The sequence below is a fragment of the Pseudophryne corroboree genome, chromosome 9, assembly GCF_028390025.1.
Source record: "Pseudophryne corroboree isolate aPseCor3 chromosome 9, aPseCor3.hap2, whole genome shotgun sequence".
Classification (NCBI taxonomy): Eukaryota; Metazoa; Chordata; class Amphibia; order Anura; family Myobatrachidae; genus Pseudophryne; species Pseudophryne corroboree.
In genome coordinates this window covers 128,834,053-128,846,372 of record NC_086452.1, presented here as the reverse complement: position 1 = coordinate 128,846,372, position 12,320 = coordinate 128,834,053, and the positions used below count along the sequence as shown (strand labels likewise).

At 41.1% G+C, this 12,320-nt stretch overlaps 1 protein-coding gene across 1 annotated transcript in view; it reads right to left on the bottom strand.

The window, feature by feature from the left end:
* Positions 1-211: 211 nt before the first annotated feature.
* LOC134957715 (uncharacterized) overlaps positions 212-12,320 on the bottom strand; it is a 66,701-nt gene continuing 54,592 nt past the window's right edge. The window contains exons 12-15 of the mRNA XM_063939817.1: positions 11,071-11,139; positions 7,624-7,689; positions 6,694-6,746; positions 212-404 (exon numbers count right to left, since the gene is read on the bottom strand). Coding sequence (XP_063795887.1) covers positions 6,711-6,746; positions 7,624-7,689; positions 11,071-11,139 — 171 coding nt within the window. The 3' untranslated portion in view covers positions 212-404; positions 6,694-6,710. The remainder of the gene's footprint in view (positions 405-6,693; positions 6,747-7,623; positions 7,690-11,070; positions 11,140-12,320) is intronic.

Sequence of the window (12,320 nt, the reverse complement as noted above, 5' to 3'; positions counted from 1 at the left end):
ATTCTGAAAATCTATCTTCTGTCACAATGTATGTCTGTTGCTGAACTACACCCATCAGTGGGTTTTTACAGCCATCAATGTTCAATGACAAATATGTTTATGTTAACTTTACTTACTGCAGCTCACTAGACCCAATTGAGTTTTCTCAATATACTGTAAGGTTTTCTAACTCATTCCTTTGGATCTTTGACTTAACTAATGACAATACACATTTATTAATTTGCCAGAAATTTTATTGATTAAAAACATCATTCAGGAAATAAAGCAACAATCAAGACTTCTCCAAAACATGGGATATCTAATGAAAATTACATTGCCAGAAAATCATTAATATTGGTTTGCAAAGATTCAGAATCAGCTTTCTCCTTTGGAAGCAAGTTTGCTTCAGTTGGAATCCTGTTACTCTGCAAAATAAAACGTAACAATAAAAATACATTTAAGAACATACTGTAGAAAAAGTATTCCCAACCTCAGTCCTACAGGGACATCAACAGTGCAGGTTTTAGTGATACCCAGGCTTCAGCACATATGATTAAATTAAAATAACTGAGTTACTATTTCAGTCACCTGTGCTCAAGCATTTATATCACTAAAACCTGGACTGTTAATGTGCCTTGAGAACTTAGGTTGGGAATGCCTGTTGCAGAACCTTGAATGCTTCAGTAAGTTACCACATAAAGGGGGTTATTTAGGTTTGTTAGCAAAGCAAAAAAAGTTAGCAATTGGGCAAAACCATGTTGCACTGAAGATAGGGCAGATGAAATATGTGCAGAGATTTAAATTTGGATGGGTTATATTGTTTCTGTGCATGGCAAATACTGGCTGCTTAATTTCTGCACTCCAAGTTAAATTTCAGTTTGAACACAACTCACCCAAATCTAAATCTATCTGCACATGTTTCAACTGCCCCACCTATAGTGCAACATGGTTTTGCCCAATTGCTAACTTTTTCATTTTGCTAACAAACAAACAAACAAACAAACAAACAAGACTGCCATATCAAGTTATGTGCCATCTCATCAAGAGGAGCACACATACATGTATATATGTTATATACATACTTGCCTACACTCCTGGAAGTTGTGGGAGGCTTCCAATTTTTGGGGTAGTCCCCCCGCACCTCCAGTAGAGCAGGCAGGTCTCCTTCATCCTGCCCGCATCCTAGTGAAGGGCGGGATGGATAGATAACCCCCCAGCATTTGCAGGTCTGCAGGGAGGGGGCATGGCTAAAGTGAAGCAAATGGTGTCATTTTAGCCCCACCCTCTCCCTATGGACTTGCGAATCATGGAATTTTATTGAGGACCCCTGAAGTTCCCTGCACCGTCTCCTCTCCAGGCTTCTCCAGGGAAGAAGAAATTAAATGTCAGTAAGTATGGTTATATATAACCTCAAGTCCCACATATGCTAAACAGCTTTGCATAGATAACTAATAGAGTTCTATTTAAAGTACATATGCATGGTGCATTACCTATATCCATGTACATTTTCTTTATGACATGTGTATGATTGATCCTTGGATTACATATATCTCATTGTCAGTTGACCTTTATGGGGCAATTTGTGTCTGGATCATTTGTGTGATATTATACTACAGGTGAACAACAAACCAACCGTGCAATTACCAGCTTGTGCCATATGTGTAACATGTATTACGACAATTTTAATACAATGTTTAAGAATTATATTACATATATATATATATATATATATAGTTCATGATGACTTACATGAATGATTAGCCTTGAGAATGCAGACACCTCGATGTCATTACATGTCTGTTAAGCCATTTATATATCTGCATTTTTGGCATGACTTTGTCACTTACTGTAGATATGTTTTGCACCATATGCATTACCTGCATTGAAAATACAATACTGCAGGACATACGAGCCTACTCTCCCACAAGTTGCAGGAGACTCAAAAAAATGTTGTACAGTCCCCCACACCTACAGAGGAGTAGCGGCATCTCCAGCTCCCCACCTGCTTCCTATTAAAGTGTACATGATAAGAAGATAGACCGGAGAATCCTGCAGCTGAATAAAGGGGACGGGGATAAAAGATCCACCCCCTACCCACAAACTGTAGTATTTAGTGGGAGCAGCCTTGGGATGTGCAGTCTGGCTTCGCCCCCTGCAGTGGCTTATTTGAGTCTCATCTCTGGGCTACTCCTAGGGATGAGATTTTTAATGTAGACAAGTATGCTACAGCATCACAGTCTATAAATGACACACACTGCATAAATTCTGTCCTAGTCTCTTAGTGATCACTAAATCTAAATGCTGTCCATAACAAATTAGGCAGATTATCACACATTTTTCTGCAAAAGGTTACAGGTAAACTCATCACCTATCTACTACCTGGGCTGAACCTGGGGGTGGGAAGTGTTAGAGGGGCATGTGGCTTGGTCGCAGGATTTAAGGGGGTGCTGAGGGCTACAGTTGTTACAAAGCCTGTTGTCCGAGCTTTGCCCTCAGGCCTGTCTCCCTAGCATCACGTGCTCACCTCAGACTACAGAGACCCTGACTTCAAGGGGCTTTTACTTAATATTTCCTAGTATCTCTGCACCAGGCCATCTTCAGCTGTATCAAGTGCCGTTCCCTGAAGAAGTACAGCACCATTGGCTGAGGAAAAGACATTGGAAATGCCCACTTTGATGAGGGACATGCTCCCCAGTAATAGCCAGGATCTCATCTCTCATGGCAGCACGTGACACAGCGCAGCCCACCCCACTGTAAAGAGCTCTGCAGCCAGTGAAAGAGCCCTAGTGGGTAGTGCTTGAAATAGATTGAGGCTCATTTCCTCAAAGATGTCCACCTTGCCGGAGAGCAGCATCAGAGGCCTCTTGTAGGAAACAGTTTCATCAATCAGGTAGGCGGTGTGTGCTCTAATACCCGGTCAGTTTAAAAGGCATATATTAAAAAAAGAGCACAAGTGTGTTTACTGAAATCACTGGAAGCTATCTGGAGCAATCATATCACATGAGACTGCATATGGGGGTATAATATGAATGCTTGTTTAAACAATACCACTTATAAAAGTGCTAAAATATATTAACTCAACTGCATTGGTGAAAATATGAACTCACATTGTATACATTAATTATTTTTTTTTGTTTCATCTTATCCATTAAAAATTAAAAATATGATTTATATTATACATTATTTATACAATATACATTTCTTTGATTATTTTTATACACTGTTTTCCAATACATGCATTATTATGAGGTCTTTTTAAAATTGCACCTACAATTAAGAATCGGAGGATGGGGGGCAAATTACTGCCTTACCCCAGGTGACATAAATCATAGTTTCGGCCCGGTTACTATTGGTATTAATAAATATTTTGCTTACTACCATTGGACTCATTTTATACAGCACATTTGCCTATTTTGGTGTAAACTTATGTCCTTTTATTTAACCTACAGTATTTTTAGTAATTGTAATAATTAAAATAAAATCTAAGTATTATTTTTTTTCCAAAAGAGTGTCCCCACAATGATGAGAGTAGCTTTGTCTTCTATTCTGTGACTAATGATTTGGTTTTGCATAGGTACTGTATTGAAAACATCACAGTGATGCTACGCACAATACTGACAATATATGGATGAACACAAATATCTTAATATATGTAAAATGCACAAACTGTGGACCTGCAACAGAAATATATTATCATATTAAAATGGTAGATGTTTGTTTGTTGGCATTTGTTTGTTCTTTTTTATTAAATCTATAGAATTGATTTTAAGATATTGGGTATTTCTTTTGTTTGCTTCCTAAGTATATTACACAAGGGTAAGGGTGCCTATAGTAAGAGATATGCAGTAAGAGGTGTACTTGCTTTTGTAAAGTGCATGTGCAGGACTGCAGGTTTGTCAGCGTAATAAATTGAGCCCCGTTCAGTGCATTAAAGGCAAATCACTTGGCAATATGACTTCAATTATACAATAATACAAAAAGAGTTACTGCCAGTGACAGCTTTGTTCTTGCTGATGATTGGTTTGCATGGGGAATCCTATGTAATACATAATCATACCTATTCACCATATCAGAATGATGATAACAATCAATATTTTGTTAAATGTCTCTAAGCTGGCACATACATTGGCACATATACTGGCCCCCATAACTATAAGCAGAGCCGTAACTACATGTGTGCCTGGCACACAGCGCAGTCGCCCTGAGGGTGCAACTGCCAGCATTCCATGTCAGCGGCTTGTAATGAGTCAAATTGACTCATTACAAGCCGCCTGTGCTGTGTGCGCCACAGGAGGTGAGTAGAGGAGCAGCACCGGGGGCAGGGGAGGAGGAGGAGGAGGAGGGAGGGGGACTCCGGAGCTGCAGCAGCGCTATGTAATTGGTAGTGGCACCACTGCAGCTGTACCTCTCCTTCCGTATTGGCTGGTCGACACTGCTGTGAATGCTGGGATGCACTTCCCTCGTCCCAGCATTCACAGCGGCAGTGGCTAGCCAATGAAGGAGAGGGACAGCTGCATGCAGCGCCGCCAGCAATTACACTGTGCTGCGTCAGCTCCCGAGTCTCCCTCCCTCCTCCTCCTTCTCCCTTGCCTCCGGAGCTGCCAGCACAGAGGATCCTGACTGCCTGAGCCAGCGGAGAGATGGTAAGTATCATCTATTCTATCTATCTATCTATCTATCTATCCTGCCATAATGTGTAAAAAGGGGGATGCTGGCTTCAGTAATGTGTAAAAAGAGAGGTGCTGTCTGCCGTAATGTGTAAAAAGCAGGACGCTGTCTGCCGTAATGTGTAAAAAGCAGGACGCTGTCTGCCGTAATGTGTAAAAATTGGGATGCTGTCTGTCGTAATGTGTAAAAAGAGGACGCTGTCTGTCGTAATGTGTAAATAGAGGACGCTGTCTGTCATAATGTGTAAAAATTGGGATGCTGTCTGCTGTAATGTGTAAAAAGGGGATGCTGTCTGCCGTAATGTGTAAAAAGAGGGAGGCTGTCTGCCACAATGTGTAAAAAGGAGGACGTTGTGTGCTGTAATGTGTAAAAAGAGGACACTGTCTGCCAGCATGTGTAAACAGGGGGATGCTCTCTGCCGTAATTTGTAAAAAGGGGATACTGTCTTATCATAATGTGTAAAAAGGGAACGTTGTCTGCCATAATGTGTAAAAAGGGGACGCTGTCTGCCGTAATGTGTAGAAAGGGGGACGCTATCTGTCGTACTGTGTAAAAAGGGGGATGCTGTCTGCCGTAATGTGTAAAAAGGGGGACGCTGTCTGCCGTAATGTGTAAAAAAAAGGTGCTGTCTGCCGTAATGTGTAAAAAGGGGACACTGTCTGCCGTACTGTGTAAAAAGGGTATGCTGACTGATGTAATGTGTAAAAAGGGGGACTCTGTCGGCCGTAATGTGTAACAAGGGGACTCTGCCATAATGTGTCAATTGGGGGACTGGCTGAAGTAATGTGTAAAAAGGGGACGCTGTCTGCTGTACTGGTTAAAAAGTGGACACTACCGTAATGTGTAAAAAGGGGGATGCTGTCTGCCATAATGTGTAAAAAGTGGACGCTGTCTGCCGTAATGTGTAAAAAGGGGGACTGGCTGCCATACTGTGTAAAAAGGGGACGCTGTCTGACGTAATGTGTAAAAAGGGGACACTGTCTGACGTAATGTGTAAAAAGGGGACACTGCCATAATGTGTAAAAAGGGGTACGCTGTCTGCCGTAATGTGTACAAAGGGGGACTGGCTGCTGTAATGTGTAAAAAGGGGGACTGGCTGCCGTAGTGTGCAAAAAGAGGGAATGGCTTCCGTACTGTGTAAAAAGGGGACGCTGTCTGTCGTTATGTGTAAATAGGGGACTCTGTCTGCCGTAATGTGTAAAATGGGGGACTGACTGCAGTAATGTGTAAAAAGGGGACACTGTCGTTATGTGTAAAAAGGGGACAATGTCTGCCGTTATTTGTAAATAGGGGATGCTGGCTGCCGTAATGTGTAAAAAAGGGGGCGCTGTCTGCCGTAATGTGTAAAAAGGGGGGCGCTGTCTGCCATAATGTGTAAAAAGGGGGACAGGCTGCAGTAATGGGTAAAATGCGGATGCTGTCTGCCGAAATGTGTAAAAAGGGGACGCGGTCTGCCATAATGTGAAAAAAGGGGGACTGGCTGCCGTAATGTGTAAAAAGGGGGACTGGCTGCCGTAATGTGTAAAAAGAGGGACTGGCTTCCGTAATGTGTAAAAAGGGGACGCTGTCTGCCGTAATGTGTAGAAAGGGGAATCTGTCCACCGCAATGTTTTAAAGGGGCTCTACCTGGTGTAGTGGCGCTACTGTGTGGCGTAATTTGAATAATGGAGACTACTGTGCACCGTAATATGAATTGGTATTATTTTGTGCCACACCCCATCCCCATGAAGCCACGCCCCTATATTTTTTGCGCTCGCCTACGGCACGCACTGCCCCTATTTTCCATAAGGGGGCGCCAATGCTGTTTCTTGCACACAGCGCTAAAATGTCTAATTACAGCACTGACTGTAAGCTAACCTTTATGATTTCATGTCAAGACAACAATGTAATGCAAAGTTGACCTGGTGACATGTTTTGGGTAAATTGCAGGAATAAATAAAGTAGACATATAGGTATGACCAAACGCTTGATCAACTCAGCACTCCAGCAGTAAAGGAACATGTTCATACACCCATCCCATTATAATTATATCTGTGACTCACTTACCATTTACCGACTGGATTTCAAAGTAAAGTTCCAAGACCTAGAAGACCTCCATCCTTACATGGAATAAACAGAAAAATATTCTAAGCAACTTGAAAAAATTATACAAAGTGTTTTTCCATTTCATCAGGCTTTATAGAGAGTGTACTTCCATGAGAGTCTAAACCATATTTTCTTGGATTTATTTATTTTTTGATCTGTAACTAACTAAAATTCAAGAAAGTGGGTATAATATTGCCTCTATCTATACCAAATCCAAGTCTAAGGGGCAGGCAACATTTGCTATAGTCCCTAAAATCATATTGTATGCGACCATTGGGCACTAATGCATGCAGGTGATAAGACATGTATAACCAGAAGCCAGCTATGGAGTTACAGCTATCAGATTATTCCTATATGATCAGATTCATGTGCAGCCAACACCATATGGAAATAGTGGTCTCTGATGGCAACAAAGAATACATTGTGTTAGGACAGATCTAGTCTTACATATGGGGATCAGAGGACACTTTTTCCTGCTATACAGATTGAGCCGCGCTAATCGTGGCTCCATCTGTGCCTGTCCGCGCCCACCCTGGCGTGCCTATAGCCGCATATGGGGTGCACGTATCCGTGACGCACAGGCACCCCATTCGCTAGAATGGGAGCGTTTCTGTGCACTCCCAGCATGACTAGGCGGATGGATCACCTGGTCACGCCGGGAGTGCACATGTGCGATGGAGCCGCCTAGATGAGTGCAGTCCATCTGTAGTTTTTAATAATTATCATTTCCACCACTCTTTGGAACATTTCCAAAACCACTTTACATTAGTAACACATTTTTTTTTGCTAAAGTCAGGTATTTCTGTCTGTATATTGTTCACTGCTACTCACATTACATGTTTAACATCACTAACAAATACATTTCCATTTTACATAGTATTTCACTCTTACCTTGTTACAAAGAATGGGGTTTAAAATGCCTCCTACAACACTTCCCACAGCGGTTATCACAGTATTCTGAAATAAAATGATCCTATAAGTTTTGCTGAAAAATACATTGTGCAAAATACATTTTCTGTATAAACTATATTTACCACATCATGCTTCCAAAATGGTAATCTGTCATATCTCCAATATATGTGTTATGGAAACAAATCTCTGTCATTTTGGACAATCCAATGTAATTTTAGTATTTTGATTTTTGGTAACTTTTTGTTGGGGGGAGGGGTGGTGGTTACCTATTTACAGCAGCACTTAATGAAAGATACATTTTATGTAGTTTATGGGTTTATACATATTCTGGTAATGGGTGTGTGAAAGTAAAATCATTTGGGCAGAAGTGTTACAGATATCTAATCACATCTGATATCTATTTTTAATTTCTGCATTTTAGTGTTTTGGAACTTAGTATTTTTATAATATACTGTGCATGAGGTGTTTTGAAATTATCTGTAACAATTGTCTGTATGTACCAATTACATTTCACATATTAATTCCAATGTACAGAGGGGGCCACAATTATCTTGGCCTTTAATAGGATTAATTGAGCCAGGGCTGTCAGACTTAAGGGCCCTACTCACTGGCCGACCCGCCGCTGAGCTGCCCGACGGCGGATACGGCCGACGAGCGACCCGGCGGCGGGGGGGCAGTGACGGGGGGAGTGAAGTTTCTTCACTCCCCCCGTCACGCGGCTGCATTGAAGTGCAGGCAAATATGGACGAGATCGTCCATATTGGCCTGCATGCACAGCCGACGGGAGACCAGCGATGAACGAGCGCGGGGCCGCGCATCGTTCATCGCTGGAGTCTCCATACTGAAAGATATGAACGAGTTCTCGTTCATTTATGAACGAGATCGTTCATATCTTTCCAAAAATCGGCCAGTGTGTAGGGCCCTTTAATCCCCTGCTGTAATGACTTAATACCCCTGCTGTATTGTTCTCCATATTGTATTGCAGCTGAGAACAATAGATGGAGGATTTATGTAAATAAACCATGGTGTGCCTAGGCGGAGCAAAGAGGCCAAGATAACCGTGGATCTATCTGTAAATGAATGTTAATTTTTAATCATTATGAGATATTATTAGCTATGGCATAAATTATATTACAATATATACTAAAGAGGATTATTGCTTCAAATAGAAAAAATAAAACCCTTCCTACAGTACATAAAATAATATGTTTATTAAATTGCCTTGTTACTAAATACTAACATCCAGAGATAACATTTCCATTGTTAATTTGGTATTCACAATGATAGTGTAACTCAGGGGTAGGCAACCTGTGCACTCCAGCTGCTGTGGAACTACACATCCCAGCATACCCTGTTACTATGTTGATGTTAGGGCATGCTGGGATGTGTAACTGGAGTACAACAGGTTGCCTATCCCTGGTGTACATCACTAACTGATTTGTAAGTGTAACTGTAATTGGCCCCACTTACAAATATTGTTTTACATTTGTAAATATAACCATAATAAATGCACTAGACTGCTGCAGGCTGATAGGCCCTACACCATACTTAGAGGAAGGGGAGTGCAAATCCCCACCCCCAAATTCCCTTCCGCACACTGAAAATTACCTGTAACCATCCCTGAATCTATCTGGTAATAAAATTCAGAGAATTTGTCACAAATGTTTGCAAACACATGTTTAAGCTGCTGGCCACTTCACGGCTTCTCTGATACAGCAGTCCTAACTACTTAATAGCAGTGCCCACATTGGGCCATGTAATTTGTCACAGTACGCCTCATGATAAAGGTCAATACTAAAACATTTCCAGACAGAGAGCTAACTTACCAGGGAGCCACCCCCAGGATCTCCCATTGGCACCACAAGGAACAGCATGCCTTCCAAATGCTGCTCCCATTCAATGCCTCATGCACACAAGCAGACAAACAATTTGGAAGCTGCTCAATCATACCTGGAGATAATTATATATCAGGTGCTGGAAGGGGGAGTGGCCAGCAGCTTAAACATGTGTTTGCAAACATTTGTGACAAATTCTCTGAATTTTATTACCAGATAGATTCAGGGATGGTTACAGGTAATTTTCAGTGTGCGGAAGGGAATTTGGGGGTGGGGATTTGCACTCCCCTTCCTCTTTGTTTGTCTGTCTATGACCCCTCCCCCTTCCAGCACCTGATATATAATTATCTCCAGGTATGATTGAGCAGCTTCCAAATTGTTTGTCTGCTTGCCTACACCATACTTGCCTGCCTGACCATCTCCACGAGGGAGAAAATGCTCTGTTGCTGGACTTTCCTGGTCATGTATGATTGCTATCACCTGTGTGAAACACCTTTCTTATCATTTAACTAGCTCACCACAGGTGATGGCAATCATACATGACCAGGAAAGTCCAGGAACAGAGCATTTTCTCCCTCATGGAGAGGGTCAGGTAGGCAAGCATGCCCTACACACTTAAAGATTTTACTGAACAATATTAACGGTCTCGTTCATTAATGAACGAAAACACATTCATATCGTTCAGTGTGTAGGCACCACCGATGAACGATGCACAGAATCGCGCTCGTTCATCCTTGGAGCCGGCTTGTTCATATATTCAGGCCAATATGGACAATCTCGTCCATATTAGCATGCAGGGCTATAGGGCCCTACACACTAAAAGATTATCTGTCCAATCTGGCTGATTGGAAAGAAAATCTGGCAATGTCTGGGAGCAAATGGCAATTGACTATTTGCTCACAAACATTGGAAAACAGACAAAAATGGACTTTAAGACAAATTGGTTAAGGTTGTTTAATTAAACCAATTTATCTGAACTGTTTTTGTCCATTTTCCTGATTTTGGGAGCAAATTGTTGATTGTTATTTGCTCCCAGCCATTGCCAGATTTTCTTTCCAATCAGCCAGATTGGACAGATAATCTTTAAGTGTGTAGGGCCCATATGGAGCCGAGTGATGGGGTGTGAAGAAACTTCACTCTCCCTGCCCCCCCCCCCCCCCTCCCCAACACCGCAGGGTCATCCGATGGCCATATCGGCCGTCGGGCAGCTTGGCGGTGGGTCACCGAGTGTGTAGGGCCCATTATGAACTCCAAATTTAACAAGACATAATACAAAAAATAACTGACACCATATTCACAAATGTTGAAATGGAATACATTTGACCACTTCTAAGATTTTTTATTTTTTTATTTTGAATCATTAGTCTCTAAAATTAGAGAATCTTGTATTTTAAAAATGTGGTATTAAAATAATTTATAATTTTGAGTTCAGTTCTGAGAATTGCCTCAAAAATTAAGTGTTACGACCATAACAACAGTTTGCATTTCAAATATTATGTAATTAAATCTTTATAGTTATACTGTATCACCAAAAGATTATGTACTTTACTTACATTTATACAGCACACATACAGTATTCTGCAGCACTTACCAACAAAGGATCCAAAATGTTTTCCACAACACCATTAAGTAATCCCACAGCTTGATCAGACAGACCAGCCTGAAAATATTATATTGTTTCAGTTATACAGTGCAGTAAATCATATTGCAGGCACAGCACATATAGAATTTTGGAAATGTTAAATATGCTCCACATATGTCAGGTTTTTTCATTAATGCATAAAAACTAATATTTCTATACTTTATTCCTGCTTAAAAAGGCTCAGAAGATATATATTGTACATCAGGGTCATTTGCAAAAAAAACATATTATTGTGATAGAATTCAATGCATGAACTGGCAGCAAGTTCTGAGTAGTGAAACACGTTGATGTACCTACCTATACCCACCCACTGGATTGTGCAACTTATCTAAAGAGTCTGAACCAGCTTTCAGATTTGTTAGAGGAAGTAACAGCTTGCTGGGGATTATATGAATTGGACATCCTTGCTTGGATCTCACCATCAGATGACATCACATTCACCTGAGGATTCTATATCTATATTCGGCCCCGGAAGTAGACACAGGTACAGGCACATGCAGGACTGTAAACTAATTTTCTATATACAGATGTGGCCATGCTCATCTAGCTGCAATGTGGCATGCTGCATCGTGTGCCAGGCTGCAACTATTCACAGTCAGCAATTGCTTCAGCTATATCTTTATATGGACAGCCTTATAGGTGAGATATCGGCTCATATTAATGATATTTTAATTTTGTTGTAATTGTATTTTTTAGTTTATATTATCCTTATTTTTTTATATTAAACATAATATTATTTTCATCCAAATAAGGGGTCTAATTCAGCAAGGATCGCAAATCAGCAAAAAAAAAGCATAAAAACGCAAATTCTGCAACTTAAATAACAAAAACGGAGAAAAAAAATCAATTTCTGCGTATGCACTACGAAAAGTAGGCGTGCGCTAAAGTAGGTGTACTAAAGAGCTGGACTCGCAAAAACTACGATCAGGGGCGTGTTGTGGGCATATGCTAATGGTCGGTGGGCGGTGCATTCACAATTTTTACAACAGATCGCACATTTCTGATGTGCAGTTTCTAAGTGACTACAGGTCTTCCTTAAAAATTGCACAAGCTGACCTCAGTTGTAGACTGTATGTATACTGCAATCACTGCTTTATTACACCCAGCTGAAGAAGCTCACACCTCAGACCACAAATCACTTCATTCAGCTGTTTTGGAACTTAGAAACATGTAAGGTATTGTTTCACTCTGTAATACAT